Source organism: Colius striatus, chromosome 19, assembly GCF_028858725.1.
Source record: "Colius striatus isolate bColStr4 chromosome 19, bColStr4.1.hap1, whole genome shotgun sequence".
Classification (NCBI taxonomy): domain Eukaryota; kingdom Metazoa; phylum Chordata; class Aves; order Coliiformes; family Coliidae; genus Colius; species Colius striatus.
The window spans coordinates 5724015-5751501 of NC_084777.1; the positions used below are offsets into that span (position 1 = coordinate 5724015).

Sequence of the window (27487 nt, forward strand, 5' to 3'; positions counted from 1 at the left end):
GCCCCATGGCCCTGACATGCCCAGACACGTCTGTACTCAGTAAAATATTTATTCCTCCATTATTTCACAAGAGCTGTTTTTACAAAAACCTTACAAACATTTCCAAAACACAGACATGCAGAAGAAAGGGACAAAAAAAAAAAAACCCAATCCCACCGTGGATCTTGTTACAAGCAATTGAAATGTACAAATAGACAGGGCAAGAGGGAGCTTAGGTTACAATCATCCCTCCGTCCTGCTGCTCCTCCCTGGCTGCAGTTTGTATCTGTTCTTGGTGAGGCTTTGCTGTTGACTGACAAGCTGCCAGGAGCACAGCAAAGGGGGGGCCCTGGGATGAGGAGCAAGTGTTGGGGGTTTTTTTCCTTTCAAATATATATACATATAGATATTTAGTGAAGAAATATTTATTCCCTGCTTTTTTTAGGTTTACAGAACTGGCATCTGCAAACTATTAGATGGGTTTATTTTCATTAATGCTCTCAAAGAGGCAGCGACATTTATATCCCTGTGGTTTCATCTTGTGTAACTGAGACAAAAATGAGCCCTGTGCTTTCCATGGGAATAGAACCAACCCTCCTCCTGCCCCAAGCAGCGTTTCTCGTGGGGGGTGATTTGAGGCACGGTGGATCCAGCCTGGTGTGGCTCTGCTTTCGTCAGGTCTCTTATGTTCTCCCCTTCTGGTGTGGATATGAGACTTGGAAGTAGGGGTGGGGGGCACAGAGTGGGGATTTTGGTCCCTTGATGAGGTGGGCAGTGTTGGTCAGGCCGTGCTCCCTCCCTGCCTGCTGTGCTGGAAGAGGAGGTGGCTCCTCCCAACAAGGAGTTACCTTGGTTGGAGTAGAGAAAGCCTGGGGCTGAGGGCAGGATGGAGGGGCCAGCTCACCCCCAGCCAGAGGAGATGTGCTCCTCTCCTGGTTCTCCCATCAGGTCTCCAGCACCAGGTGCTGGATGAGTCCCTCCAGGCAGATACTGCCTATGGTGAGGCCGAGGGTCCTGCAGGGAGAGGATGCTCCTGGGAGTGGTGAGACTCTGGCAGGCACATGTGTAGTTGGGACACTTCCAGCCTTGATCTTACACACCAGAGGATGTTTATCTGGAGGAAGCACCTTAGCAGGGGCTGCATTTGTCCTCAGATCTACTGCCACAGTGCCTAGTACAGCCAGGCCCTTCTAGGTGAGTAGGGCTGGTGCCTTCTCCATCCAGGCCACCCGTCTTAGCTGGTGGTGTCCCCATGTTGGCTGGTGGCTCTCTGTAGTGGGTGAGGAAAGGATGGGCTGGTTTCCAGAGGTCTTTGTCCACAGGGTATAAACCCTCCATCACCCTGGCTCATCCCCAATCGCTGCAGTATCAGGGGAAGGTGGAGAGTGAGTCTCTGGCTCAGTCCCACGAGCAGAGGACTGGGGTGAGGTTGCCCATCCATGTTTATCCCCCCGTACCTTGCAGCCTCATTTAAGCTGCAGGCCAGGGTGGGATGAGGCAGGAAACCATTTCCTTTCAGCAAAACCAAACAAGCCCACCCCCATGGAGTCCCCAGCCCATGGGGTCCCCAGCCCCTCAGCCACATCTGCGGCGCTGCGGCCAGGGAGCCTGTGCCTCCGGAAGGCCGAGCCTGCTCTGCCGTTGGCACGAAGCGCCGGGAGCCGCCCACTCAGCTCAAACCCAACAGCTTTTTCCAATTTGCTCTTTTCCCTGGGCCGGTTCAATGACCTGGGGCTCTGCAGAATCGCTGGCAAACCCAGCCAGGCAGGGCAGCGCTGCCTGCTCGGGGCCCGCCGACGCTCCCCGCAGCTCACGGGAGAGCTCACGGGCCGGAGCGAGCGCGTGGAGATGCTCCAGCCCTCCTCGCCCCTCTGGGAAAGGCCAAAGCCTGGTGCCACGGGCACGGGCGGCTCCTAAACGCAGGCGGCGTGGTCTTTGCTTCCCCAAGTCTCTCCCGAGGCCGTGCCGGGGCGCAGATGGAGGCGAACGCGCCGGTCGGCTTCGGCGCCGCGCGGTTGAACGCCGGCGGAAAGGAGGAGGGAAAGGGGAGCTCGTGATCTTCCCAGCCCTGTCCCCGCGGGAGGGGAAGACCCAATAACTCTTTGGCTCTCTGGGCGAGATACCCAAATTGGTCAGATCCAATAGTCCGAGATCCTTCCATGTTTGGAAGCAAATTCTTGTTCCCTTGGCGAGTGTGTTTGTCCTCGAAGCGCGGGGGGTATGTGTGTGTATATATAGCCGGTATTACAAGGGTGTGCGGAAAAGCGAGTTTCTAACCAAGTTTGCTCCATATGTGGCTATAATGATGTGCCACTTTGGCCTGGGACTGACTCTACCTTCATAAAGGGAAGGGAAGAGGAGAGGAGAGGTGCTGAGACGAGTGGCACGTGGGTTGGGAGGGCCGGCGGATTCATGCTGGCCCTGCCCAGGAGCTCCACGCCGTACCCTGGCTGAGGCCACGGGATGGGCTGTGTCCCCCGGTCAGTTCACGGTGGGCACTTGGTTCTGGTGGAGGCTGAACTCTTTGGCTTTGAGGCGCAGGCTGGCGATGCTGTTGGCCATGTTCACCCCTTGAGCGGGCGTCGCGGTGCCGCCGGAGCTGTAGGAGGGCACAGTGCTGCGGGGAGGGAGCAGGGCAGGAGTGAGGCGCGGCCCACGGAGGAGTCCCCGTGCTCCACGGGGTCTTGCTGGCTTCCCAGGCCAGACTGGCTGTTCCCTCTTAGACATCTCCCACAAGAGCAGTCAAGGCTTCAGCATATTTTTTTGTGGCTGGATGCATGTGGGAACCCCTCAAACTATGCACCAGGAGGCCCAGCCTTGAGCTTTTGGACGAGATGGCTGGATGCGGAGAGCTGGGAACCAGAAAGGACCCGTGGCACCTCCCGTGCTGAGATGTGGGAAGGGTCAGCACGAAGTCAAGCGAACCCCTCACAGGGGATGGCTCACGCGGGGCTGAAACGGGCTTCCCAAAGCGAAGCCGGATGAGCTCCTTTTGGCCCCGTGAAACTCCCCACGTCCTCAGCAGCGGCACAGGGCTGCGGTCCCTCGGCAGCCTGTCCCACGGCCTCCTCCCCAGCTCCTCCAGCGCCTGCACCTACCTGTATGGGGAGGTGCTGGTCCAGGACAGATACTCCGGGCTCAGGGTGGTGGGCCGTGGTGCCATGGGCTGCTCGATGGCTGCCTCTTGGCTGTAGGATTTGAGCAGCGACGCCGACCTGTTGGCCAACATCGCCCGCTCGTTCCGGCGAAACTTGGCCCTTCGGTTCTGGAACCAGACCTGTGCAGGGTGGGAAGGTGGTTACTGGGGAGCTGGTGCCAGCAGGGATGTCCCAAGCATCCATCCTACAGGTCAGGGTCGTGGGCAAGGTTGAAATGACAGAGGGGGCGGAGGGTGGGGATTTCTCCCACACAAACCTTTGCTCACCTGGACTCTCGCTTCGCTGAGGTTGACCCTTCTCGCCAGCTCCTCCCTCACGAAGGCATCGGGGTAGTGTGTCCTCTCAAAAACCCTCTCCAGAGCCTGCAGTTGGCTGCTGTTGAAGGTGGTGCGGTTCCTCCTCTGTTTCTTCTTCCTCTTGGCTGCCCCACGGCTCGGGCTCAGGCTCTCACCTGTGGGGGAAGCACAGAAGAGGCCACATGAGAGCCAGACCCGGGAGAGACCCCACAGACCCCACTCAGGGTTTGTCCTGCTCAGCACCAGCCGTGCTCCCCGTGGGCAGCAGCACATGTGCAACCCTGTGGGCTCCATGAGAATCAAACCTTGTGTCAGGACCTGCTGGAGCTCAGGGTTAAACCCAACATCTGCAAAGACCTGTGGTGGTTTCACATTGGGCTGAAACCACCCAGAGCTGATGTTTGAACACCAGTCTCAGTGGATCCTGGAGCAGCACTTGCCCCAGACTGCTGGGACCACATCTTACACGTGCCCAATGGGACACGTCTACAGGGTGTCTTAGGCTTGGCTCTTGCTAAAGGTTTCATTCCAGCTTTCAAGGACACTGATGGAAATTCAGCACTGAAACATCTCAGAGGCATCTGCTGGAGAGCAGCTCTGTGGAGAGGGACCCGAGGGTCCTGGTTGTGAACAAACTAAACATAAGCAGCAACATGCCCTCATGGATAAGAAGCCAATGGCATCCTGGGATGCATCAAGGAGAGTGTGGGCAGCAGCTCAAGGGAGATTCTCTTCCCCCTCCACTCTGCCCTGGTGAGGCTACATCTGGAGTCCTGTGTCCACTTCTGGGCTCCTCATGTCAAGAGAGACAGGGAACTGCTAGAGAGAGGCCAGTGCAGGGACACCAAGATGATCAGGGGCCTGGAACACCTGATCAAGGGGAAACCTGCTTTATCAGGGGGCTGGACTGAATGATCTCTATGTGTCCCTTCCAACCCCCACCACTCTGTGTCTCTGCTCCCCTTCCCAGCACCCCCTGAAGCGCCAGCTGTGGCATGTCCCCAGGGTGACACAGCCCTGCAGCTGAGCATCTGCTCATCCAACCCTGGGCTCCAGAGCGAGGAACGAAGCCACCACATCTCACAGAGCTCAGCCTCTGCAAGAGTTTATTTCTGGCTTTGGTGGCTCATGGAAACACGAGGCTGAGGGTGTAGTTTGGTTTCTCAGTATTGATCTTGGGCTTTCAGCCAGGCTGAGTTTAATCTCCTCTTTGTCACTAATATCAGGTTTAGGCAAGTTTATGAAGGATCTTTTTCTGAGGTCCCCAGTCAGCTGCCTGCAAAAGCTTCGTGGGGAACACGTCTCGCTGCTGCTCTTCCTTATGGAGGTACTGGTTAATTATTCTTTCTGTTAATAAAGCATCTGGATCCAATCTGTACCTACTGGTGGGAAAGTATTTTGGAATTACTTGAAATGTTAATAGCTTTATGACATTCTGATTCATAGCAGAGTTATACTGGAGTTTTCCGCTCTCTATCATTGCAGAGGCCATGATGGTAGGAATTACCACTCCCTGAATCTGCTCAAGGGATAAATACTTGTTAACAAGCTGTCTTGATGCTTATTAAATAGATGTGCAGCATTTTCAGGTGATACTTGTGCAAGTAACAAAACCTACTGGGTCTTTTGTTATGTTCCAGATGCATTTGGACCTTGGCTGGCCATCCCTTGGTCTGGAAACAGCCTACATAGAAACATAGAGTGGTGGGGGTTGGAAGGGAGCTCCAGAGCTCCTCCAGCCTAAGCCCCTGCTAAAGCAGGTTCCCCTGGCTCAGGGGGCACAGGAACGTGTCCAGGTGGGGTTGGAAACCTCCCAAGAAGGAGCCTCCACACCCTCCCTGGGCAGCCTGGGCCAGGGCTCCCTCACCTCAGCACCGAAGGAGTTTCTCCTGGTGTTCCAGTGGAACTGTTTGTGTTCCAGCTTCTGTCCATTGCTCCTTGTGCTGTCACTGGGCTCTACAGAAAAAGGTGTCACCCCACCCCCCTGACACCCACCCTTTAGGTACTTGTAAGTGTTGCTGAGGTCCCCCCTCAGCCTTCTCCAGGCTGAACAGCCCCAGGTCCCGCAGCCTTTCCTCACAAGGAAGATGCTCCAGTGCCCTCAGCATCTTGGTGTCCCTGCACTGGCCTCTTTCCAGCAGTTCCCTGTCCCTCTTGAGCTGGGGAGCCCAGAACTGGACACAGGCTCCAGATGAGGCCTCACCAGGGCAGAGTAGAGGAAGAGCAGAACATCCCTCAACCTGTTGCCCACACTCTTCTTGATGCAGCCAGGACACCATTGACCTTCTTAGCCATGAGGGCACATTACTGCCTGTGTTTAGTTTGTTCACAACCAGGAGTCCCAGGTCACTCTCTGCAGAGCTCCACGCTCTTGTATTTGGGTCATGGCCTCCTTGGTTGGGTAAAGAACACGCTGGACGGTGCCATTTCTGACAGACGTGTGTGTCGGGGCCTTTCCCCAGCCAGCACGCCCCAGGCTGCCCTTTGCCACCGTTTGTGTTTAAAGGCTCACAAATAAAATTCTCCAGATTCCCTCCAGCCCTTGTTCCTGCAGCTTCAAATGTTCTGCCAGTCTCTGCTTTCCAGTTGCCCCTTTTAGTTAAACTCCTTTTTTGGTCCTGTTTTCCCTCAGCGAGCTAACGAGCTGCTGGATTGAAATGCATCAAGTCATGGCTGTCCCTGACTTTTCCATCAGCCTGGGACCAAAACCTGGGAACCATCAGGCTGGGAAGGAGCTACAGGATGTAACAGGGTGAGAGACGTTTCCTTACAGGTTTATGGCCACCCTGGAGGGTTTCTGGGGCAATTATAGAGCGGGGCTTGGTTCAGAAAGTGCCATGACCAAGGGCACCCGTTGCCCGCCAACAGCCACAATGATTTCAGCAGAACCCTGGTAAATGTATAAATAACATTTATAAACCCCCTTTGGTTTCAGCCCCAATTTAGAACCTGGCTTATAGGACTTTTCCAGAAGTGATGGCTTCTCTCACCCTCTCTAATTTGGCTGAAAGCGAGGAGGAGGAGGAGGAAAGTGTTCTCAAATTGACTCTTAAATCAGCACCATAGGATCTGGCCCCGTTTCTGGCTGGTTTCTGTGTCCCCAGACCCATGGAGCAAGAGCTAAATGGCTGCAGAAGCTGGGCAGGGCTGAGCTGGCAGGAGCACTGGGATGGGGATTTTGGACCAGAGTTGGGTCAGGATGCATCCAGGTGCCAGCAGCTCCTGAGCAGTTGGAGAGCTGCAAACTGCAAGCCCTGAGCTGTGCCTGGATTGGGGCATTTTATTCAACCCCTACTGCTGGTTTCAACAGAGAGGCCTTCCCCTGCAGCACAAAACCCCGTGGGATGCTCCAGGGAGCTGTTTGGAGGATGCTAGTGGCCAAAACCCCTTCCCCTTCCTGCTCACACCTCCCCTAAACCACACTGCACCTCCATGTAGCTCAGAACTCCACAATCCCTTTGCTTTCCAGCTAGATTCTCTGCTATGTTCATTGCCCACCCATTTGCAACCCCATCTCCATACTGCAGGGAGGCAGCTCTATGCCCAGGCACCTTCCTGGGCCCTCTGCTCCACGTAAGGATGAGCCCTGGTAACACATAAACACCTTTTCCCCACTAGCTCAGGCTGGTGGGGCCAGATAAATGCCACCCTAATTGCTGTGGCCATGTGCCTGACAGGTTTACTGTGTGTAAAGTCAGGCTGGATTGCTTCTAAAAGGGTGCTTTAATAACCCCAAACAAGCTGTCCAAAAATGAGCATCACTAAGCACTGCTGCTCTGGAGAAGGAGCAGGGAGGGGAGTAGGTTGAAGACCCTCTGTCTCACTGCCACCCACCCCCAGGAATCAGATTTAACCACCTTCACTGACACCTTGATGGAGGAATCAAAGCTGGTCCCTCACCCTATGGGCTGCCAAGAGTCTGTAATTGCATCAAGTTAAAAACCAGCTCCATCTTTTGCCCCAAAGCAGCACTGGGGGAGGTTACAGAGAAAGATGAACCCCTTGCCTTTGTCAGTTATAATTTGGGGGTCTGGTTTGATGCATGGGCTTGATTGTCCAGCCCCAAGGTCAGAGGGGATGCCTGAGGCACCCCCCTGCCTTTGCCTTTGCTGTGTTTACCTTCCACTGATTACAGTTTCCGCTAGAGGGGGGGAAAAATGCAGGGGAAGGGGGAAAATGGGAGGATAATGTTACTGAAGAATGAAAGATGACACTGGGGGCTGGTCAGGGACTTTGCACAGAGCAAGGTGGGCCCAGTGTGCTTCACCAAAAAAAGGCTTAAATTGCCCCAGTGCGTTAGGAAAGATGCCAGTCACTTTGGCCATGAGTTTTGGGGTGCCTGGGTCACCTCCAGCCTCCTCCCTGCAATGCCCAACCTCAGGCAACGCTGTCTGAGCCCTGCCCTATGGATGCCATGGGGTGCTGGGACTCACCCCAAACCCCTTCTCCATGTGGGAGCATTGACACTGGCAAACCTGGACTGGAACTGGGGAGCAACAGGGGAGCCCATTTGCAATGCCAACAGCCTCACTGCACCAGCCCAGAGCTGTGCTGGTTCAGCTGGGAACCCACAGAGCTCACTTTTCCAGCTCTTGCCTTTTCCCTCTGTGCTTCCATGAGTTGTCCAAAGGAAGGACTCAGTGGGGTTCAGCTGCCACAGCCTGGGTGCTGGGCTTGCCAAGGGGGGGCCCATTCTGGCAGGACCCCCTGCACCTCCCCACAGCAGCCCCAGAGTGCTGTAAAGAGATAATTTTCACTCCATTCCCACCAAGGCTTCAGCTTGGACTTACAACCTCCATTAGCAAGTGACAAAGGACCCCATGCAGCTGTAATCCAGACCTAACCAGCACCAAAAGCCCAGCCCCAGGCCAGGACAGCTCATCCCTCAGGGTGGCTTTCAGTGGTGGGCTCCATCCTGCCCAGTCTCTCACTGCAGGGCAGCTCCCCTCTGGATGCTGAGTTTGGGGGGTGATTTGTTGTAAAATGCTCATCCCAGAGTGCAGTGTTTGCCCAGCACCGTGCTCACAAGCAGAGATGGTCATCCAGGCTCACTGCAAGGCTCCCTCTTCCCCAAAATGATGCTGCAACCCACCCCCAAACCACCACATCCCGGGCCAGGCTTTGCTGGCTCCAGCTCTGCCACTTGCCCCTTTTTCAGAGGACAGAGCAAAATAAACCCAAGCTCCAGAGCCCCAAACCCTTTTCTCCCATTAAACTATCCCATGCCTTCCATTTCTCTGAGAGCACTTTGCCAAAGACCTTCTCAGCTTTGCAGTTTTCACCCCCCACCCCCTCCAAATCCACCGTAACATTTACTTCCCTTCTCTGCCTGCAACAGCATTCCCCCCCCTCCCCTTCCCTTTTCTTCTTGGGTATAATTTAAGGGTTGAAATAGCCTGGAGGGAATTAGCTGTAAATTCTTCCTAAGACAAATAAATTCAACCCTCTGAGTTTCAACTTTTTTTTTCCCCCTCCTCAGACCGTTGAGAGACGTTTTGGGTTTGTTTGAGTTGAAATAATGATCGTGGCATATCTGACCCCCAGGCTGCAGCCCAGCTCTAACCAAATAAATAGCTTTTATTAATTAAGGTTTATCCTTAACAAATAAAAAAACCCTCCCTCAATTTGATCTGGGCCAGCTGAATTAGCAAAAATAAACAAGGGCTTCTCCGGGCACTTGATGTGGATTTAACAAATTAACGCTGGGCCTTCATCAGGGAGGCTGCAGGGTGGTGGAGGCCTTTGACAGCCAAGAAATCCTTTGGAAAAACAATGTCTTTCATTTCTCCCATGCTCTCTCTCTCTCTCTCAGTAAACATGTGGACTCCCTTCATCCCTTCCTATCCCCGGGGGAAGCGAGGAGAGCTCCGGCGATGACGTCTGCCACAGCTTCATGTGCAAGTGTTTAACTTGTTCCTCTCAATCGTGCCATGGGGAGGGGGAAGCCTTTCCCTTCAGAGCACCAGAAAGCTCTGGCCTTTGGGAATTGCCTCTTCTCTCTCTCTTTCCACCCACTCTGGGTCCTTTTTGTCCCACAACCTTCGGCTGAGACACCAGCGGTGACTCCGGGGTGCGTTGGCAGCTGAGTGTGGCTGGAGCCCCTTTCCATGGTTGGGGACAGCCTGGGAGCACCTGGGCTGGGGGTGACCTGCACACAGCAGGGCTTTGTGGTGAGAAGGGAGGGCAGGAAGGATGCTCTATGGGCCAAAAGGGAGCTGGGGGCTTGTCCCCAACAGGCAGCACAGGGTTTGTTGCAGCAGTGATAGTGGGAGCTGCCTGTGCTGCTACAGGTCTTTAACCTCCCCAGCTCATCTCAGGAAGCCCCAGGGGCTGAGAAGCAGCTGGGAAGCTGCTCCTCCGTGTGTGCTGGGTCACCCAAGCTGTCTCTCTGTGTGTGCTGGGTCACCCAAGCTGTCTCTCTGTGTGTGCTGGGTCACCCAAGCTGTCCCTCCACGTGTCATGCACTGGAGGTCATGCAGTGCCTTTCCTGCAGCCAGCAGTGAGCCCAGCCTAGGTGCACAGCACCAACATGGCATCACAGCTCTGAGGCAAAGCCATAGCAGTGTAACTCCACTCTCTGGGTAGTTTCACTTTACTATCTGGGAGAAAAAGCCCTTGGGGCCACCAACTCCTGCCCACAGGGTGCCAGTCCTGCCTTTGCTCAGCACGATGCTGTGAGGCCAAAGTCATGCTGGGAACAACCCGTGGGCACAGGGGATGGGGTATCCCTGGGGGTCAGGGGCTGCTCAGCCCTCCCTGGGAGTGGGCTCCAACCTCCTCCCCACTCCCCTCCAGCCCAGCCCCAGCCTCCCAAAGACCCTGAGAATGCCAGAGGCTCTGGGGTGGGAGCCCATTGAAACCAGGGGGGTCCAAATGTGCTGAGTCCGAAGGAAACTCTCTGGGCTCAAGTGGTGTACATGAAAACTTTAGGAGAGGGACAAGTCCCAGCTACTGGAGCAGTGTTACAGCAAAATGTTTCCAAGGATGTTTCACCTCATTAATTGTGAGCAAACTGAAACACTGACACGTTTTTACAGGCTGCCAGTTTCGCTGGGGGAAAAGTATCTCTGTTAAAAAGGAGCAGCAAAAGCCTGGACCAAGAAAGAGGCCAAGGCTGTCCCGGGAGGGCCTTAGCCTGTGCTCACTGACAGGCAGCAGCAGACTGGTTTATGGTTATAGAGCTGCTGCTGCAGCAGCCAGAAACCACCCAGCCCTGCAATTCACTGCCCTCAGCCCTGTGGACAGCCAGTTTCTGGGAGGATCCTGCCTGGGGATGCTCCGTGCACAGCCTGCACCCTCTGAGCCCACGAGGCTTTCCCTGGCAGCATCCCAGCAGGGATGTGTCCAACCTGTGCTTGCAGCCTGAAGCCTTTTCTCATCTCACCCTCATCTTTAGTGCAGCAAACATGGTGGAAATGTGATGCTTAGGTGGGTTTCAAGACCAGAATGAACCTTGAAAGGAGCAGCCCCACACCATGGGATGCTGACCCTCTTAGGGATGGTCCCAGCCCAGCAGCAGCCACTAAATTCACTGGTGAGAGCTGTGAGCAGATTCAAAGGTGACTCTCCAGCAAGGGCAGTGGCAATTTACCTGCTGCAAAACCCAAGTACACAAGAGAGGCAAGATCAAGAGGTCACAGCGAGGGGAGGAGGAAGAAGAGACGCAGGAAGAAGGGGATGAAGAGGGAAAAGCCAGGGACGCCCTGGAACTTGCAAGCTGGTGAAATCCACAGTGCTGCAGTTGTCTGCTGCAGGTAATGCTCAGAGCCTTGACGTGCCCAGGGCTCCCTGAATGCTTCCCAGCCCTCCCCACCACGCTGGAGGCTCCTGCTGCAGCACAGTGCTGGGCCAGCTGAAGCCAGGCCCCAGGAATGGAGTTTTGGCAGAGCCAGCTCCTGCATCAGCGGAAGCATTTGATGAATTAATTGCAGCTGCCCTGCCCCAAGGAGGAGGCAGGGCTGGTGTGATGCTGTCAAGCATCAGGGAGAGGGCTGAGAAACATCTTCAGCCATGAAGCTCTGGTAGGAGAGGAACGAGCAGCACAAGAAATTCCCCTCCTGCTCTTTCGAGTAGCTGGGAGAGATGGTGCCATCACCCCACTTTTACCTGGAGTGTGAACTCCCCAACCCGTGGATCGAGCTTTGCAGAAGACACCACGGACAGATCCCACTGCCAGGCTCAGCAGCCCAGCACCCTGCCCCAGCCCCGACCCTGCGGCAGGATGCAGCCCGCAGAGCCTGGCAGCGCCCGCAGAGCCTGGCAGCGCCCGCAGAGCCTGGCAGCAGCGCCCACAGAGCCTGGCAGCACCCGCAGAGCCTGGCAGCGCCCGCAGAGCCTGGCAGCAGCGCCCACAGAGCCTGGCAGCACCCGCAGAGCCTGGCAGCAGCGCCCGCAGAGCCTGGCAGCCCCCGCAGAGCCTGGCAGCGCCCGCAGAGCCTGGCAGCCCTGCAGAGCCTGGCAGCCCCGCAGAGCCTGGCAGCAGCCCCCGCAGAGCCTGGCAGCACCCGCAGAGCCTGGCAGCAGCCCCCGCAGAGCCTGGCAGCCCCGCAGAGCCTGGCAGCAGCGCCCACAGAGCCTGGCAGCGCCCGCAGAGCCTGGCAGCAGCGCCCGCAGCCCCGGAAACAACGGCTGCAGAAACAGCCTTCCAAGCCATCTGAGGCGGAGCTGGCAGGGGAGCAGCCCCTCGCGGTGCTTTCCCAGACGCCTGGCTCCTGTGCACCCCGGGAGCCGGGGCCGGGGCCATTGGGGCTGCAGGGCTCAGACTGCCTGGCTGCGGGTGGCAGCAGCCCAGGGCACCCGGCCCAGCCCCGGGGCACTGAGCACATCCCTTGGGTTCAGTGAGCTACCAAGCACAAATATTCCCTCCCAGGGCTGTGCCCATGCAGTGGGTGACCCCATCCCAGCCAGGGGCTCTCAGAGCTGCCAAGAGCATCCCGTGTGCTCAGAGGAGGCTGCAACCGCAGCCCGACACAATGGGCTGGGCTGGCTCCAGCATCCCCATCACCTCCAGTGTGCCAGGGCTCCGTGGGGATGGAAGCAGAGAATCATTGTAGTTGGAAAAGCCCTTGAAGCTGCTGCAGTCCCAGCCCTCTCCTCACCCTGCCCAGCCCAGCACTAACCCCTGGCCTCAGCACCTCAGCTCCACGGCTTTGGGATCCCTCCAGGGCTGGGCACTCCCCCAGTTCCCTGGGCAGCCTGGCACAGGGGCTGACACCCCTCTCAGGGAAACAGTTCTGCCTCAGCTCCAATCTCAACCTCCCCTGGGACAACTTGAGCCTATTTCCTCTTGTCCAATCCACTGTTACTGGGGAAAGGGGCTGACCCTCACCTTACTCCAGCCTCCTGTCAGGGAGTGTCAGAGAGTGCTGCTGGCTGCCCTCAGCCTCCTCTTCTCCAGGCTCAACACCCCCATTCCCTCAGCCCCTCCCCAGCCCCTTGTGCTCCAGCCCCTTCCCCAGCTCCAGTGCCCAGGGCTGAGCCAGGCTGCTGCCCCTCAATGTGTACCCCAGTTTTGCCCCCAAGGGATGGCAAGGGGAAGAGAAAAGCCCCTCGGGAAAGATCCATTATCTGCACAAGCTTGCTGGGGACAGTGGCACTGCAGCAGTGGCTGATCAGCTTTGTGTGGCCAGGATCTGGCATTCTCCCTGCTTGGGACAGGAGAACATGCAGTCCAAGGGGATTCACTCCCCTCTGGGGTCCTTGCTGGTCTATATGGAGCAGGAATTTACATGTTCTCTCACAAATCAGCCAGTGCCCATGGTGCAGACCCAGGGACCAACAAAGGCACTGGCTCTAACCCAGCTGCCAGCAGCTGGGAGGCTCCCCTGTGAGGAGGCATTCACCAGGGGGGTTTGCTTTCCTCTCCTGGCCAGGAGAGCTTCTTGGGGTGGGATGAAACCAGCACTTGGGCTGCCCTGCACCTTTCACTGCTGTAGCAACCCAAGATGCCCCTGGGGATGAAGTCTCAGGGTACTCACTCAGACTACAGCTGCTCTGCTTTGCCAGCACCAGTTAGACCGGGCATTAAAACAGTTTGTGGGAGAGTGGCAGCTCTGGTGATGGTGAACACATGTGTGAACGAGCTCCTGCAGCACAGGGAAACGGCTGGCCCAGGCCCCACTGCCAGAATGCTGGGATTTGGGTCACAGAATCATAGAATGGTGGGGGTTGGAAGGGCCCTGCAGAGCTCATCCAGCCTCAACCCCTGCTGAAGCAGGTTCCCCTGGCTCAGGGGCACAGGAACGTGTCCAGGTGGGTTTGGAAACCTCCTGAGAAGGAGCCTCCACACCCTCCCTGGGCAGCCTGGGCCAGGGCTCCCTCAGCTCAGCACAAAAGGACTTTCTCCTATTCCAGTGGAACTGTTTGTGTTCCAGCTTCTGTCCATTGCCCCTTGTGCTGTCCCTGGGCACTACAGAAAAACAGTGTCACCCCATCCCCCTGACACCCAGCCTTTAGGTAGTTTTAAGTGTTGTTTAGTTACCCCTTCAGCCTTCTCTCCTCCAGGCTGAACAGCCCCACATCCCACTGCCTTCCCTCATCAGATCTGGGGGTCTGAGGGATCTGGGCAGAAGGGACAGCCACAGTGTCCCATCCATCATCAGGATGGATGATGCCAGGACAGATAGACCTCAGTAAACCTTTCAGGTACCATTGGGTGCATCCATGATGCAGCCACGGTGCCAACATCACTTGCACATGCTGCCTGACATAGCAGGTTACAGAGTTTCCCAGCAGGGTACTGGGCATGTGTAATTAATTAACACTAATGAGGCTTATGCAAGAGCCAGCCCCAAGAGCAGCCTTTGCCTGCTCTTGCAAAGCTCCACAGAGGACTCAGTTCTGAGTGCAAAGTGGGTTTCCCTGGGGTTGGGCAGGGGTTGGGATGGTGGATGCCTTGGAGCATCAGCAGGGACCTTGCTGGGATTTCTATGTGGTGCTGCAGAAATGACACCAATCAGTCAGGGCTGCAGAGCAGAAATGCTGCCCCTAGGCAGGGACCCCTGGCATGGAGAGCCCAGCTTTCCTCTCTGCTTCCCCTGCCCCCTGAACATAAAAGGGGGTTTAATGAAGTGTAATAAGTAAAAGCCCACAGCAAGCCAGCCCCAGTGGCATCTGGCACTGACCCCCAGCAGCAGCCCCCCAGGTTAAAGCACAGACCCATTGCATCAGAGTGATTGCCAAAGCAGGGGGGGAAGAGGATGAGCAGGAACTGGAGGAGAAAGGGGGAACTCCCACGGTGTCCCTCCTGTCACCAACCCAACTGCCCTCACTGTCTGGAGGCCAGCTGAGCATTTTCCACACCCAGGCCAAGATGCCACCCAGCCCCCATTTTATCAGTGAGCACTGGCACCTGCTCAGAGGACCTGGACTGGGGACACAGCTCCTTTGGCTGTGGCGTGGGATGGTTGTGAGCCCCCAGCCCCTACCCCAGCACCACTCCAAGCAGGACCCTCGTGGGCTGCTGCATGCTCAGATGTCCTGGGAACCCTCCCCAGTGACCATCACCGGTCCCCAGTCTGCTTTTCTGCTTTTCATCTGAGGTGGGTGGCCTCTCACCAAATTTATTGTAAAACATTCATTTTAATAAGTGGCTTGTATCTTGTTTGTGGTGGTGGTTGGGTTTTTTTCAACCCAGCCCATGGTTAAGTGTTTGCAGGTTAAAGCAGAGCCACGTGTGCCAGGGAGGGTGGGGATGGCAGGGACAGGGGGATAAGCACGTTGCTGGAGGCAGGTGCCAGCACAGGGAAGACTCCAGGGGACACCTCAGAGATGCCAGGCTGGGTGTAGCTTCATCAGGATCCTGCTGCAGAGCCCAGAGGAGATGAGTCCCTCACCCTCATCACTCCAAGCCTTCATCCCTTCCAGGTCTCCAGAGGAGCCCAAGCACCATCTTGCCACGCTGGGAACCCTGACTCCAGCTCTCAGCTGTCCAAAACCCAGCCAGGAACAGAGTGAGGGACACTCTGGCACCAGTGCTTGGGGTCCAAGGGTGTAGGTCAGGGACCTGCAGGCACTCTCATACACAAACCCCATTAAAGCTCACCCCTGATGGGTACCAGGGTCGTGCTGAACACACAAAAGGCTTCACAGGGTGGACAGTGCCTGGTAGTTTAGTTTTGACATTTGTTTTAAGTTTCATAAACCTCTAACACTAACAGAGATGCTTCAGCATCTTTTAATTTAAATGAAAACAGTTCTTTTTTTAATTTAAAAATTCCCCTGAGGTATTTACAATCCCCAAATTACAGCCATGTGGCTGCCCCAGCTGAGAAAGTGAAATCGCTGAGGAAGAAGCGTGGTGCCCAGCCCAGCCCAGCCCAGCCCAGCCCAGCCCAGCCCAGCGTGGCTCCCAGCAGCACTGCACCAGTGGCCCTCCCCACATCACCCACAGCTCCTCCATGGACAGACTCTGCTTCACATCTTTGCTGGGGACCCCAGCTCACAGGGCAAGGAGCCCCCTGAGCTGCCAGCCACAGCAGCTGCCAGTGATGGCATCCCTCTGTCTTTCCTCTTCTGTCTCTCTCTCTCCTGGATCCACCTCAGGCAGAGGCAAGAGCAGCCCCACAGTGCTGGTGGGGTTGGGAACCAGAGGTGCCTCTTCCCATCTGACACTCCCCCAGCCATGTTCCCCCATCCACCCAGCACGGTCTGTGGGGTGTCCTGGGTGCTCCCCTACCTCCAACACACCCCTGCAGCAATGCAATACCCCCCCCCAATGCTGGGGGCAACATCAGTCCTCCTCCCACCCCACAGTGCACTGTGCAGCTTGGGGTGCAGTGCAACCCTCAACACACTCCAATGCCCTGTACAGCTCAGGGTGCTTGGGCTCCCCTGAGGACCTGGAAGGGATGAAGGCTGGGAGTGATGAAGGTGAGGGACTCATCTCATCTGGGCTCTGCAAAAGAGGGATCCTGATGAATGCCCCTCCCAATACCCTGTACAGCTTGGGGTGCAATGTAACCCCCCCTTTCAATGCTCGATACAGCTTTGGGTGCAACAGACCCTGCCTCATACACACTGCAATGCCCTGTACAGCTTGGGGTGCAATGTAACCCCTTCAAACACTGCAATGCCCTGAACAACCTGGGATCTCTCAACCCCACACTACAACGCCCTGTGCAACTTGGGCAGCAACAACCCCTCCCCACAGCCTGCAATGCTCTGTACATCTCGGGGTCCAACCCCCCTCCTCCCACCTCGGGGTGCACCCCTCGTCCTAGGGTACCAGGCCGTGCCACCCCAACCGTTCTGCCACAGCCCCTGGCGCCTCCCGCACTTTGGGGGCTGTGCCCTCCATCAGCCCGCTGTGCTGCCCGCCCTGTGCCCCCTGGCAGCCCCCTCTCCTGGCCGCCCTGTGCCCCCTGGCAGCCCCCGCTGCCGCCTGCACTCTGGGGGCTGTGCCCTCGACAGCCCCGGTGCCAGCCGCTCTGTGCCCCCCGGCAGCCCCATTTCTGGCCTCTCTGTGCCCGCAGCAGCCCCGTTCGCGGCCGCCCGGTGCCCCGCAGCCGTTCCCGGGCGATGCCCTGCAGCCCGTTCCCGCCCGGTGTCCCGCAGCCCGTTCCCGGACGATGCCCCGCAGCCGTTCCCGCCCGGTGTCCCGCAGCCCGTTCCCGCCCTGTGCCCCGCAGCCGTTCCCGGGCGATGCCCCGCAGCCCATTCTCGCCCGGTGTCCCGCAGCCGTTCCCGGGCGGTGTCCCGCAGACGTTCCCGGGCGGTGTCCCGCAGCCCGTTCCCGCCCGGTGCCCCGCAGCCCGTTCCCGCCCGGTGCCCCGCAGCCCGTTCCCGCCCAGTGTCCCGCAGCCGTTCCCGCCCAGTGTCCCGCAGCCGTTCCCGGGCGGTGTCCCGCAGCCCGTTCCCGCCCAGTGTCCCGCAGCCCGTTCCCGCCCAGTGTCCCGCAGCCGTTCCCGCCCAGTGTCCCGCAGCCGTTCCCGGGCGGTGTCCCGCAGCCCGTTCCCGCCCAGTGTCCCGCAGCCGTTCCCGGGCGGTGTCCCGCAGACGTTCCCGGGCGGTGTCCCGCAGCCCGTTCCCGGGCGGTGCCCCGCAGCCGTTCCCGCCCTGTGCCCTGCAGCCCGTTCCCGCCCGGTGCCCCGCAGCCCGTTCCCGGGCGATGTCCCGCAGCCCGTTCCCGCCCGGTGTCCCGCAGCCCGTTCCCGCTCCGTGCCCCGCAGCCTTTCCCGGGCGATGCCCAGCAGCCCGTTCCCGCCCGGTGCCCCGCAGCCCGTTCCCGGCCGCCCGGTGCCCCGCAGCCCGTTCCCGGGCGATGCCCCGCAGCCGTTCCCGGGCGGTGCCCCGCAGCCCGTTCCCGCCCAGTGTCCCGCAGCCGTTCCCGGGCGGTGCCCCGCAGCCCGTTCCCGGGCGATGCCCCGCAGCCCGTTCCCGGGCGGTGCCCCGCAGCCCGTTCCCGGGCGGTGTCCCGCAGCCCGTTCCCGGGCGATGCCCCGCAGCCGTTCCCGGGCGGTGCCGGCGGCGGGGCCGCTGCGGGCCGGGGCCGGGGCTGCGCAGCCCATGTGCGCCGCAGCTCGTCGCGTGTGAAGCGGAGCCGCTGGGATGCCGGCGCTGGGAGACCGGCGCCTCCGCACATCTGGTTCAACGCGCGAGCCTGGCGCCGGGCTTAGCCACAGGCTCCATCCAGAGACACACAGACTTTAATAGACTCATACAATTCCTCCTGATCTATCACTGCAGCCGCAGCTGAAAAGCCGCTTTATTGTGCGCACTCCAAAGGGGGATGAGGAGGGAAGGGGAGGGGGCCGGGCTGGCGCTGCCGCTCTCTCAAGGCTCCCAAACTGCTCGGCGTGTCTCCCCCGCCGGGACCTGAGCTGCTCCCCACTCCTGGCCCTGCCTCGGCTCCTCGGGGGCCGTTCACGCCTCCCCTCCCCCCGGCCCCGGGGCTCAATTAACGGCCCCAAGCTGCCGTTTGCACCCCGAGAGCGGGCAGGGGCAGAGCAGCTCCCAGCAGAGCTGCGGGGTGGCAAAAGACGACCCCATCTGTCCCCCTAATGTCCTCAGAGTGCTGTCACTCCCCACTCCCCCACGCTGGGACAGTTTCTCCCAACCTCTCCAACATCAGCATCCCATTCACCTCCCAACTCCCTGCCAGGGGATCTGCCCCCACGGGTAAGGGGTTGCCCCATGGAAAGGCACTAGACCTCCCCATGCCACACCCCCAGCAGGTCCCAGCGCTGGGGCTGCCGTTCCCAGGGGAGCACAGGGCAGGGAAGCAGCTGGCAAGGGATGCTGAGCAGGGATGGGGGTGCTTTGTGACACCGTGGGAAGGCTGGAGAAGCATCGCCTGCAGCCGTGTGTCCCTGGGGCAAACGCTGGGAATGTCTCAAGGGGGAGAGGGAGGGGTTTGTTTTCTTTTAATTCTCGGAAATCTGGGGGAGTCCCAGTGAAAAACAACCCAGTTCTGCAGTGCCAGGGCAGCACTGGCCAGCAAGGGCTGGCAAAACGCCTTCAACCCCCAGATCAGTCCTTCCTCACCAGGAGGGTTTGTTTTCCTCATGGCCCCACATGGGCGTTGGGACCAGGCAGGGCACCTGATCCTCTCAGTTGCTTTTTCCACACAGGGAAGCATCTCATCTGCGTTAACCCTGGTGTAAATCCTTGTCTGACCCAGCTCAGCCTGGTGACAACCCACTGCCCCGGTGTTTAAGGATGCTCTGAGCCTGCTCCGTGGCTCAGGGATCCCATCCTGGGAGGATAACTCCTTCCAGCTGCCACTCGTGCCACAGGGAGGAGATGAGGTGCCAGCTGGGGGATGCCAAGCTTCTGTCAGCCCCAAAGCACCTGGGTCTCATCCTGCTTCCAACTTCATCCCTTTCAGCTCAATAATTTGGCAGCTCTGGGGGGATAATTCCCTGTGACTGGAGCAAATCAGCTCTGGGAGAAGAGGTGATCAGCTCCTCTCCCTGGGAGAGAAGGAAGGTTTCTAAGGAGGCAGCCTCAAAGCCCCAAATCATTTCATCAGCCTCCCAGCTACAGACACACACCCAGGCTCTCTTAAAATGCTGATTCGTTGAAATTCCCCCATCTTGGCTGCACAGAGTCAAAATTTCATATTTTTCCTGTGAATCAGCCCCATTCCCTGAACTCACAGCCCAAAAGGAGAGGGGAAAGAGCCTTGCACTGAGTTATTCCTGGTCAAGACAGACATAACAGCCCAGGGGAGTCCAGGCAAGGTGTCCCTGCACCCTGGGACGCTCCTGGGCTGGGCATGGCTGTGCCATGGGATGTTTGAGCTGCTGCTGGGGCTTAAACCACATCAGGGGATGCTGCTGGGGCTCCCAAGGGAAAGGGGCAAAGCCCTGTGTCCCCACTGCACACAGGACTTCCTTGCTGTCCCTCCCAGAGCATGTGAAGCAGTGGCTTTTGCAGCTCTGCCCCATGCTCCTGTGTCCCTTCCCCTCTGGGCAGGAGGGTGGGGATGAGCAGTGTCTGCCCAAAGCCCAGCTCACTGGGGATGGCAAGGGGAGAAAAATCCCAGCAATGAGAAGTGATGTGGAAAAGGGATTTTCCTGCCCTCCTGGTCTTCCCTTGGGAGTTTTTGTTCTCTTTACACTGTCAGCAGCTGCCCCAACACAGATACAAGAGCATGGAGGGACCCCACTGACCCCAGTAAATGCTGCAGAGAATGCTGGTATGTATTTCCCTGCACCCCTGGGGAGGGTTTTCAGCAAGCAGGGCTGTAAAAGCCCCCACTGCAACCCAGAGCCCACCAAGCTGGGCTGGGGGAAGCCTGGAGCCCAGCTGAGGGTGTTCAGCCCATCTGGGGACAAATTTTCCCCAAATTGGAGCCCAGGTGCCACCAGTCAATAAGAGCCTGCCTGCATCCCAGAGTACAGAGCATCCTCCCAGAGGGGAATGGTGAGCAGGCTGGGGGGAACAGAGAAGCAAAGGGTACCAGTGTGGGACCTGGGGTCTCTCAGCTGTAGCCCCCACCTCAGGGTCCTTCCCTGCCTCTGCCTGGCAGTAGTTTGTGCTGCTTTGGCTGGGTTTGGCAGGGCTGTGACCTCATTCAGCCCCTCATCCTGCCTGCACCATGGCAAAAGCATTTCCCACCCGCTCCCTGGGGCTTCTGATGACTCAGTTTCCCTTCACCCATGGGACAAGGCTTCACATGCAGGACAGTGGGTCCCATGGCAGTGAGTGATACAAGGTGAGAGTCATGGTGGTGGATTCCCCAGTTAGGGAGGGGGAGGCCTGGCTGCAGGGACCATACTGAAGGTTGGGGCTGAATCCTGCAGCAGCTTTGGTGAGGGCTGTGAAGGGTGGGACCTTCCTCACAGTCCCTTTTTTGCCTGACTGGGATATACTGGGCTCCCTGTGAGCAACTGGAAAGTGAGCCAGGACACGTCAGACTCCCCATCCCTCCCTCCATCCTTCCTTCCTTCCTTCCATCTATCCTTCCATCCCTCCCTTGCTTGTCACCAGCCTCACACTAAGCACAAACAAATGTGGAGGGCCAGGAGGCAGAGTGGGGCAGGGAGTTCCTGCCTGCATTAATCAGTGCTTACTCAATCCCTGCTGATGGATGCTGCACCAGGGACCTGCCAGCATCCAGCACTGGGCAAGTGCTGCTCTTGGGCACAAGGCCCAGCTGTGCTGTCCCCTCCCCTGGGGATCATCCTGCTCCAGCAGCCCCACAGGCACCACATCTGCATGGAGACAAGAAACCTTTCATCTTGGGGTCTGCAGCCCTCAAAGCCCTCCAGGCAGGGAAGTGATGTCCCCAGGCAGGTGCTGGGGACAGTGAGGGTGATGTCTGGTGGCTGTGTGAGGATGGTTCCTGTCCCAGTGCCACCCAGCACGGCCTTACAAGGACAGAGGTGGCTTCCTTCTCCCCTGCTTGGGATGCCACCATTCCTGGCTGTGCCATGCAGGGCCTCTCCCCACCAAGGGCCTTGCAGGAGCTCTGCCAGCCTGGGCAGATGACATGCACAGGGGCTCCTCTGCCCAGGCACCCTCAGCTGATGCTGTTTTGGGGAGCAGGGAAGGACCACAGGTGCTGTAAACCCTGCACCCCACCTTGCTAGCCCCAGGGCCTGTATTGGCCTGAGGCTGGCATAGGGAGCTGGCAAATAGTTAATGACATTGGTTTTAATTACAGCTGAGCCATGTATGTGCAGGGATGTCCCAGGGAAGGCAGATCCCCATGGGCTGCCTCCTGTCCCTGCAGCTGGAGTGACTGGGGTGTCCCTGGGCTGTGCCCCTCATCTGGGAGGGATGAGCAGCATTTGGGAAGACAGAGAAGCACAACCAAGATGTGTGCTGTGAGCCTGGAGTGACCCTGGGCTGGGCCACCAGTGGGACATCAAGCAGGATGGCTCTGCCTTGGGGAAGGTGCCCAAGCCCTGGGAGCAGCTGGAAATCAGTCCAAGTCTCTTCCCCTTTTCCATTCTGTTCCCAAGTCCCTTCCTGCCTCACTTCTCCCCTTTCAACTGCCTTCATTTATATAATTAAACCCAAATTGCTGTAACACCATCTCAATCCCCTCTGCCCCCTCTCTCCTCTCACTTCACCACTGTTCTGCTCAGCACTCACACAGCCCCAGCACAGCTCAGAGGGTCCCAGGGATGGGGATGGGCTCCCAGGAGCTGCTCTGCAAACGGGATGCCCAGGGGCTACCACATCTCCCCATCCCATCACCCAGCCTCTCTAGCCCACCAGGCACTGCATGCCCACTCTACACCCTCAGAGCTGGGCACAGCCCTTTCTTCAAGCCTGGCCATGCCAAAAATGCCCCTTTCTGAGCTTTCAGCCCCAAAGTGGCTGCCAGAGCCAGTGCCTGACTCCCTCTCACATCCCCAGGCGACACCAAAAGTAAGTTCATTGTTTGAAAAGCCATCAGTCAAGGCCTGCTGGCTAAAATTACTCTCCTGCTTTATCATCTTGAGAACATTAAGGGCTGTTGTTAACAGATGTTTTGTGTTACACATTATTTGTTAGTCTAATGAAAGGAGGTGAACAAGCTTTCAAGACCTCAGAAGTTGTGGGGAAGGTTTTTTTTGATGGGAGGCTGCTGCACTGCTCCAGGGGAGGATGAAGGTGAGGGTGAGGATGGGGATGAGCCCTTGACACCCTGTTGGCATTTCCTTGCTCTTGCCTGGCTTGTGGGATTTGTGGGTGCTGTGAGAGCAACATGTTGCACAGATGATATTTGCAACTCGTTCTCCCACAAGGATGCACTGAGTGCCTGCAGGGCCAGGTTGGGGCTGGGGCCAAGGCAGGGGCTGAGCCAGCCCCTTGGCTGGAGGAGAGAGGTGGAGATTACCCTGGTCCTCAGTGCCAGCAGGAAGGGATGTGCCAGCTCCAAGGGGCTGCCTCAGCCACCCTCCCCAGCAAAGACAGCTGTGGGATGGGGGTGATGGGTGAGGATAGAAGTGGGTGCAATCTCCTTCTGCAAAGAATAAAACCCTACCCTGAGCCTCTTGGCCTCTGAGACAACAGAGAAACAGGGGCTTCCTACTGCTGCCATCACCTGAGGAGAGGGGAGGGGGTTTTGTTGAGGTCACAGTGTGCTGAGCACAGCCCAGGGCTGCCAAAAGCATCCCCATGCCAGCTCTGTCAGTGTGGCCCCCAGACCAGGGCCAGCCCTGCCTGGCACAGAGGGTGCCAGTAGCTTCACAGAAGGCTTAAGAATGCTCTTCCTCCAGCCCACCAGCACCATGACCCCAATAACAGTGTCCCAGACAGAGCACAGGGCCACATCCTGCACAGACACACTCAGGTACCAGGATCCACTTGCATTGATAACAAACCCCCTGCCACTGACCCACAGGGCTCCAAACCTGCATCTGGCAGAAAAAAAACCCATGATGGTAAAGAGGAAGATGAGAAAAAACCCACTGTGAGGCTGTTTCACTTCAGGATGCCCATAAAAGATAAAGTTCCCTCTGCTGTCACCACACCGATGCCAAGAGCGTTGCAGCTGTGCAGCAAGAGGCTGCTGCTCCCAAGGCAGGGAGCAGCCTGCTGTGGTCCCCATCTCAGTTTGGGAAATGGCATCCCAGCTTAACAGAGGCAGTGGGGGAACAGCTCTCCCAAGCCAAGGTTTGTATGCACACAGGGTTTCTTCTCTGTTTGCTTGCTCTGCTCTTGCTGGCAGCTCCCATCACTCAGCTGTTTCCCTTTCCAGGTGGAATCAGGGGAAGAAATGCTTCCACTCCTGTGCAGGTTGTCAGAACATCCCAGGTGCTGGTAGTGCCTTCATCCCTGCAACCTCACTGAAACAGGTGCTCATGGGATCAAGCAGGCCAAATCCCACAGGGCCTCTGGCCCAGGAGGGATGGGCTTTTAGGGTGAAAAATGGGCTTGTGGGGATCAGCCAGCCCCCTTGCCTCTCTAACTCAGGTATTTGCATCCCCTGGGTTCACATTGAGCCTCTTTAGGGTGCATTAGGAGCTCATTGAGGTGGTGGCATCTCTGCTGTTTTCCACTTAGCCCTGTGACATGAGCTGGCTGCTGAGAGCTGAGCTGGGTTTCCAAAAGCTGCCCTGATCCCACCTGGCACACTGTCCCCCTCAATTGTCCCATCCATGGGCAAGAACTTCCCCACAGTCCCAAAGGCAATGCAAGAAGTACAAACAAAATCCAAGGGAAGGGGAGGAGGAGGGAAAATAATGCCAAAAATACCAGACAGCATCCTGGAACAGAGCACCCAGCCTCACCCAGCCCTCAGCATCCCAAGCAGGGGCAGGCTGGGGGCTCAGGGGGCTTCTCTGTGGAGGAAAGGGGCTGTGCAGGGAGTAGATGTGGGTGGAAAAAGGGTGCTTCAGATCTGCACACAATGTGGGAGCCACGGGAGCAGATAGAGAGAGCACCCTGGGAGGGGAGGGATCAATTGGGAGCTAAGCCCCTTTCACCAGCCCAGCTTCCCAGGTGGGCTGTGTGCCCCAGGCATGGGGCAGGCCCTTGGCAGGGCTGGCAGCACCCCAGAAGACACAAAAACCAAGCCCAGGATACCAAAGCCCAGCCAGGGGGCAGATTTGGGAGATGGCACCCCCAGGATCCCCTCGGGATGGGCACCAGGGTCTGGGCTGTGGGGAGCGGGGCTGCCCCTCAGCGCCATGCTCTGTCTCTCCTCTCCATCCCCGCCCCCTGTGCACCTCGAGACTGTGGCTTTACAGCAGGGACGGGGCGAATCCTCCTCGCCCCCGCCGCAGGCACCGGAGCCGGGATGCGCCGGGATGCGCCGGGAGCGACGGAGGGACGCGCGGAGCCGGAGCCGGGGCGGGCGGCAGCCGCCGAGCCCCGGGCACGACGGGTTACCCCGTTAGAAACCCCCGTGCCTCCCGCCGGGGCCCAGCGCCACCGCACCGGGTCCCGGGACGCTTCCCTGTCTCCTCTGCCAGCCTCGGCCTCCCGCCGCCGGCTCTGCCCCACGCCCCGCTGCTGCCGGTGCTGCCGGTGCTGCCGGCCCGGGGAGCGACGGGAGCGGCCGCGCGGTGTCCCGGTCCCGCCGGTCCCACCGAGCCGCCTCCGCTCCCGCAGCCCGGAAAGCGAGGCGGGGAACCCCGGGGGAAGGGAAGACCCCGCAGGCCGCGCAGCCCCGGGAGCCACGGGCTGCCCGGGACCATCCCGTGCGCTCCGGTGGCGGCGGGGACACAGCCGGTGCGGGGTCCCTGTGCCCCTGTCCCCGGTGCGGGGTCCCTGTGCCCCTGTCCCCATTGCGGGGTCCCTGTGCCCCTGTCCCCGGTGCGGGGTCCCTGTGCCCCCTCTACCCCGGTGCGATGTCCCCATGTCCCGGTTCGGGGTCACTCTGTCCTGGCCGTCGGGGTACCGGCACCCCCGCAGCCCGACCCGGCGGGGATGCCCCAGCCCTAAAGCTGTCCCGAGCCACGGAGGGGAGCGGGGGGATGATCCCGAGGCGACGGGACTCACCGTCCTGGGGTGCTGCCTCGCTGCCGCTGCTGCCTCCCGACGGCTCCGGCACGGCCTTGCTGCCACCGGCGGGGGGGGGACCGGCCGGGGGGGTCCCGTTCATACCGGCCGCCACCTCCTCCAGGTCGAGGAGATGGCTCACGCTGAAGTTTTTCCGACTCTGAGGGTTTTCGGGCGGCTCCGGGCCGCGCACGGCGCTGGGGGCGAACGGTTTGTCCATGGCGAAGGCTGGCGCCGAGTCCATGGCTCCCACCCCCAGCCCGCAGCCCACCCCGCCGTGCCGGCCGCTCCCCGGCCCCTTCCCCTTCCCCACCCCCCAAAAAAAGGGGGAAAAAAAAGAAGAAAAAATATAACAATTTCTCTTTCTTTACAAAAACAAGGGGGGGAAAAAAATCCCGGGCTGCCCTGTGAGCCCGGCTCCCTACCCAGCCCCTGTTCCGCCTTGTGCTGACGTCTGGGGAAAAAAGCCACGCTCCCAGCCCAAACTTTCTTCCCCTGCTCTTTGCTCTGGAGCTGTTCAAACAAACGCCCCTGCTCCGAAATGAGCGGGGCGGCCCCTCATCGCCCCCCCGCCGGCACGGCGACCTGCCCCCTGCCAGGGGCCGAGCCCCGCCGCGGAACACGGGGAGGGCGACGGGACAGAAACCAGGGGGGAGAGACTTATTCCTCCCCCCACCTTACTCCGTCTACATCACCCCCCCAAACCCGCTTTAAGTGCTTCTATCAACAAGTGTAAGTGGCTGAGCTCCGTGGGGAGAGTTGGAGCGGGGCGACGGGTGGGGGGAGTGGGAAGTGTAGATGGGTTTCCCCAGCCCGAAACGGGGCTGGAGGGAGAGGTGACCCGCAGGTTAGGGGGGGACACGGCCCCCCTCCACCTCCAGACCCCCTCCAGTCCCTCTACCCCCCCGCCCTGGTCCCCATCGACCCCGGAGCGAGGTCACCTCTCCTGGGAACAGCCTGGCTCTCTCGCCTTAATGAGATAATTACGTCCTGCACCACAGTTAAAAACTCATAGGCTGCTTCCCTTGGGGTTACAAAGAAACCTCCCTAATGAAAACCAGCCACTGGGAGAGGAAAAAGGAGTTTTTCCTCTTTAAAATTATTATATATACACATATTAATTTGTCCCCATCTCTGCAGGGAGGAGGCGGTGGGAGGGAGGGAGGGAGGGGGCAGAGCCAGGGGCTGATTGCTGCTGTCCAGAGCGGGCTGAGCTCTGGGGTGAGGAACAGAAATGGAAGAGGATAACGGTTTGGATTTGTTCTCCTGGATCCTCCTGCCCTGCCAGGCACAGGCACAGGCACACGCACACGCACACGCACACGCACACACGGACCGGGCTGTGCACACGCAGCGGCCGGCGGAGAAAGCTCGGAGCGATGGTCGGTCGCAGCAGCTCAGCTCTGAGCTCATAAACATCTCCGCTCCAGCGCAGCCGAGGGAGGCAAACCCCTGCCTGAGTTATTTTAACATTTGTCGCAAGCTTTTCCTTGCGCTCCCTTCCCCTCACGTCGGAGGCGGGCGGGTTCCGAAGCCAGGCAGCGCTGCCAAATCTGATCTTCCTGACGGAGAAGCGGCTTCCCAGAGCTCCCCAGCTTGGAAGGGCTGTAGCTGGAGGCAGATTTTGGCCCTCTTCGACTCCGCAGGGGGCTCCTCGAATGTGCAAACAAGCCAACCCAACCTCCCTCCCCCCTCCCTTTTTAGGGGGGTCCATTTATTGGCTCTATTGGCCCCATTTATTTGCCCTAGGGGCACTGTAGGAGTCAGCTCCGGTGTCTGGTCCTGCCCCCCTCGGCTGTGTAAATCACGGGCTGGTGTCACACCGCTTTCTGCTCCTGCTTCCCCGGGGGCTGCTCCCCGAGCTCGGGGGTTTTACCTCTGCTCAGCACCCAGCTGGATGTGTCGCCGGCGCTGCGCGGTGCCAGGGTGATGCTGAGTACTGTGGCTGTGCACTCGATGTGTAACCTAAATGCCATCAGAACTGAGATTGTACTGATTGTCATCAACCCTCCTGGCTGCCCTATGCTCTCAGCAGGGAGATACCAGCACCATCCCCGGGCCATGGGGGACCCAGAACAGCCCTTTGCCCCCTCCTCAGCCTCAAGTACCCACTTCATCCTGGTTTTTTCCCTCCTGACTGCAGGGACAGACCCTTCCCAGGATGAAGATGAC

At 58.7% G+C, this 27487-nt stretch overlaps 1 protein-coding gene across 1 annotated transcript; it reads right to left on the reverse strand.

Moving 5' to 3' along the window:
- Positions 1-60: 60 nt before the first annotated feature.
- Positions 61-25559, reverse strand: PRRX2 (paired related homeobox 2). The gene is made up of 4 exons (XM_062011559.1): positions 25316-25559; positions 3404-3588; positions 3078-3256; positions 61-2596 (listed from the first exon to the last, which is right to left on the reverse strand). Exons 1-4 carry the CDS (start codon positions 25557-25559, stop codon positions 2461-2463), a joined length of 744 nt encoding a protein of 247 aa, XP_061867543.1. The 3' UTR covers positions 61-2460.
- Between the last annotated feature and the right edge of the window lie 1928 nt (positions 25560-27487).

Coding starts and splice junctions, on each gene's coding strand:
- PRRX2 (XM_062011559.1), bottom strand. CDS start 25,559: ATGGACTCGGCGCCAGCCTTCGCCATGGACAAACCGTTCGCCCCCAGC. Junction 3,257..3,403: donor TCAGCGAAGCGAGAGTCCAG/GTGAGCAAAGGT, acceptor CACCCTGCACAG/GTCTGGTTCCAGAACCGAAG. Junction 2,597..3,077: donor ACCAGCACCTCCCCATACAG/GTAGGTGCAGGC, acceptor CCCTCCCCGCAG/CACTGTGCCCTCCTACAGCT.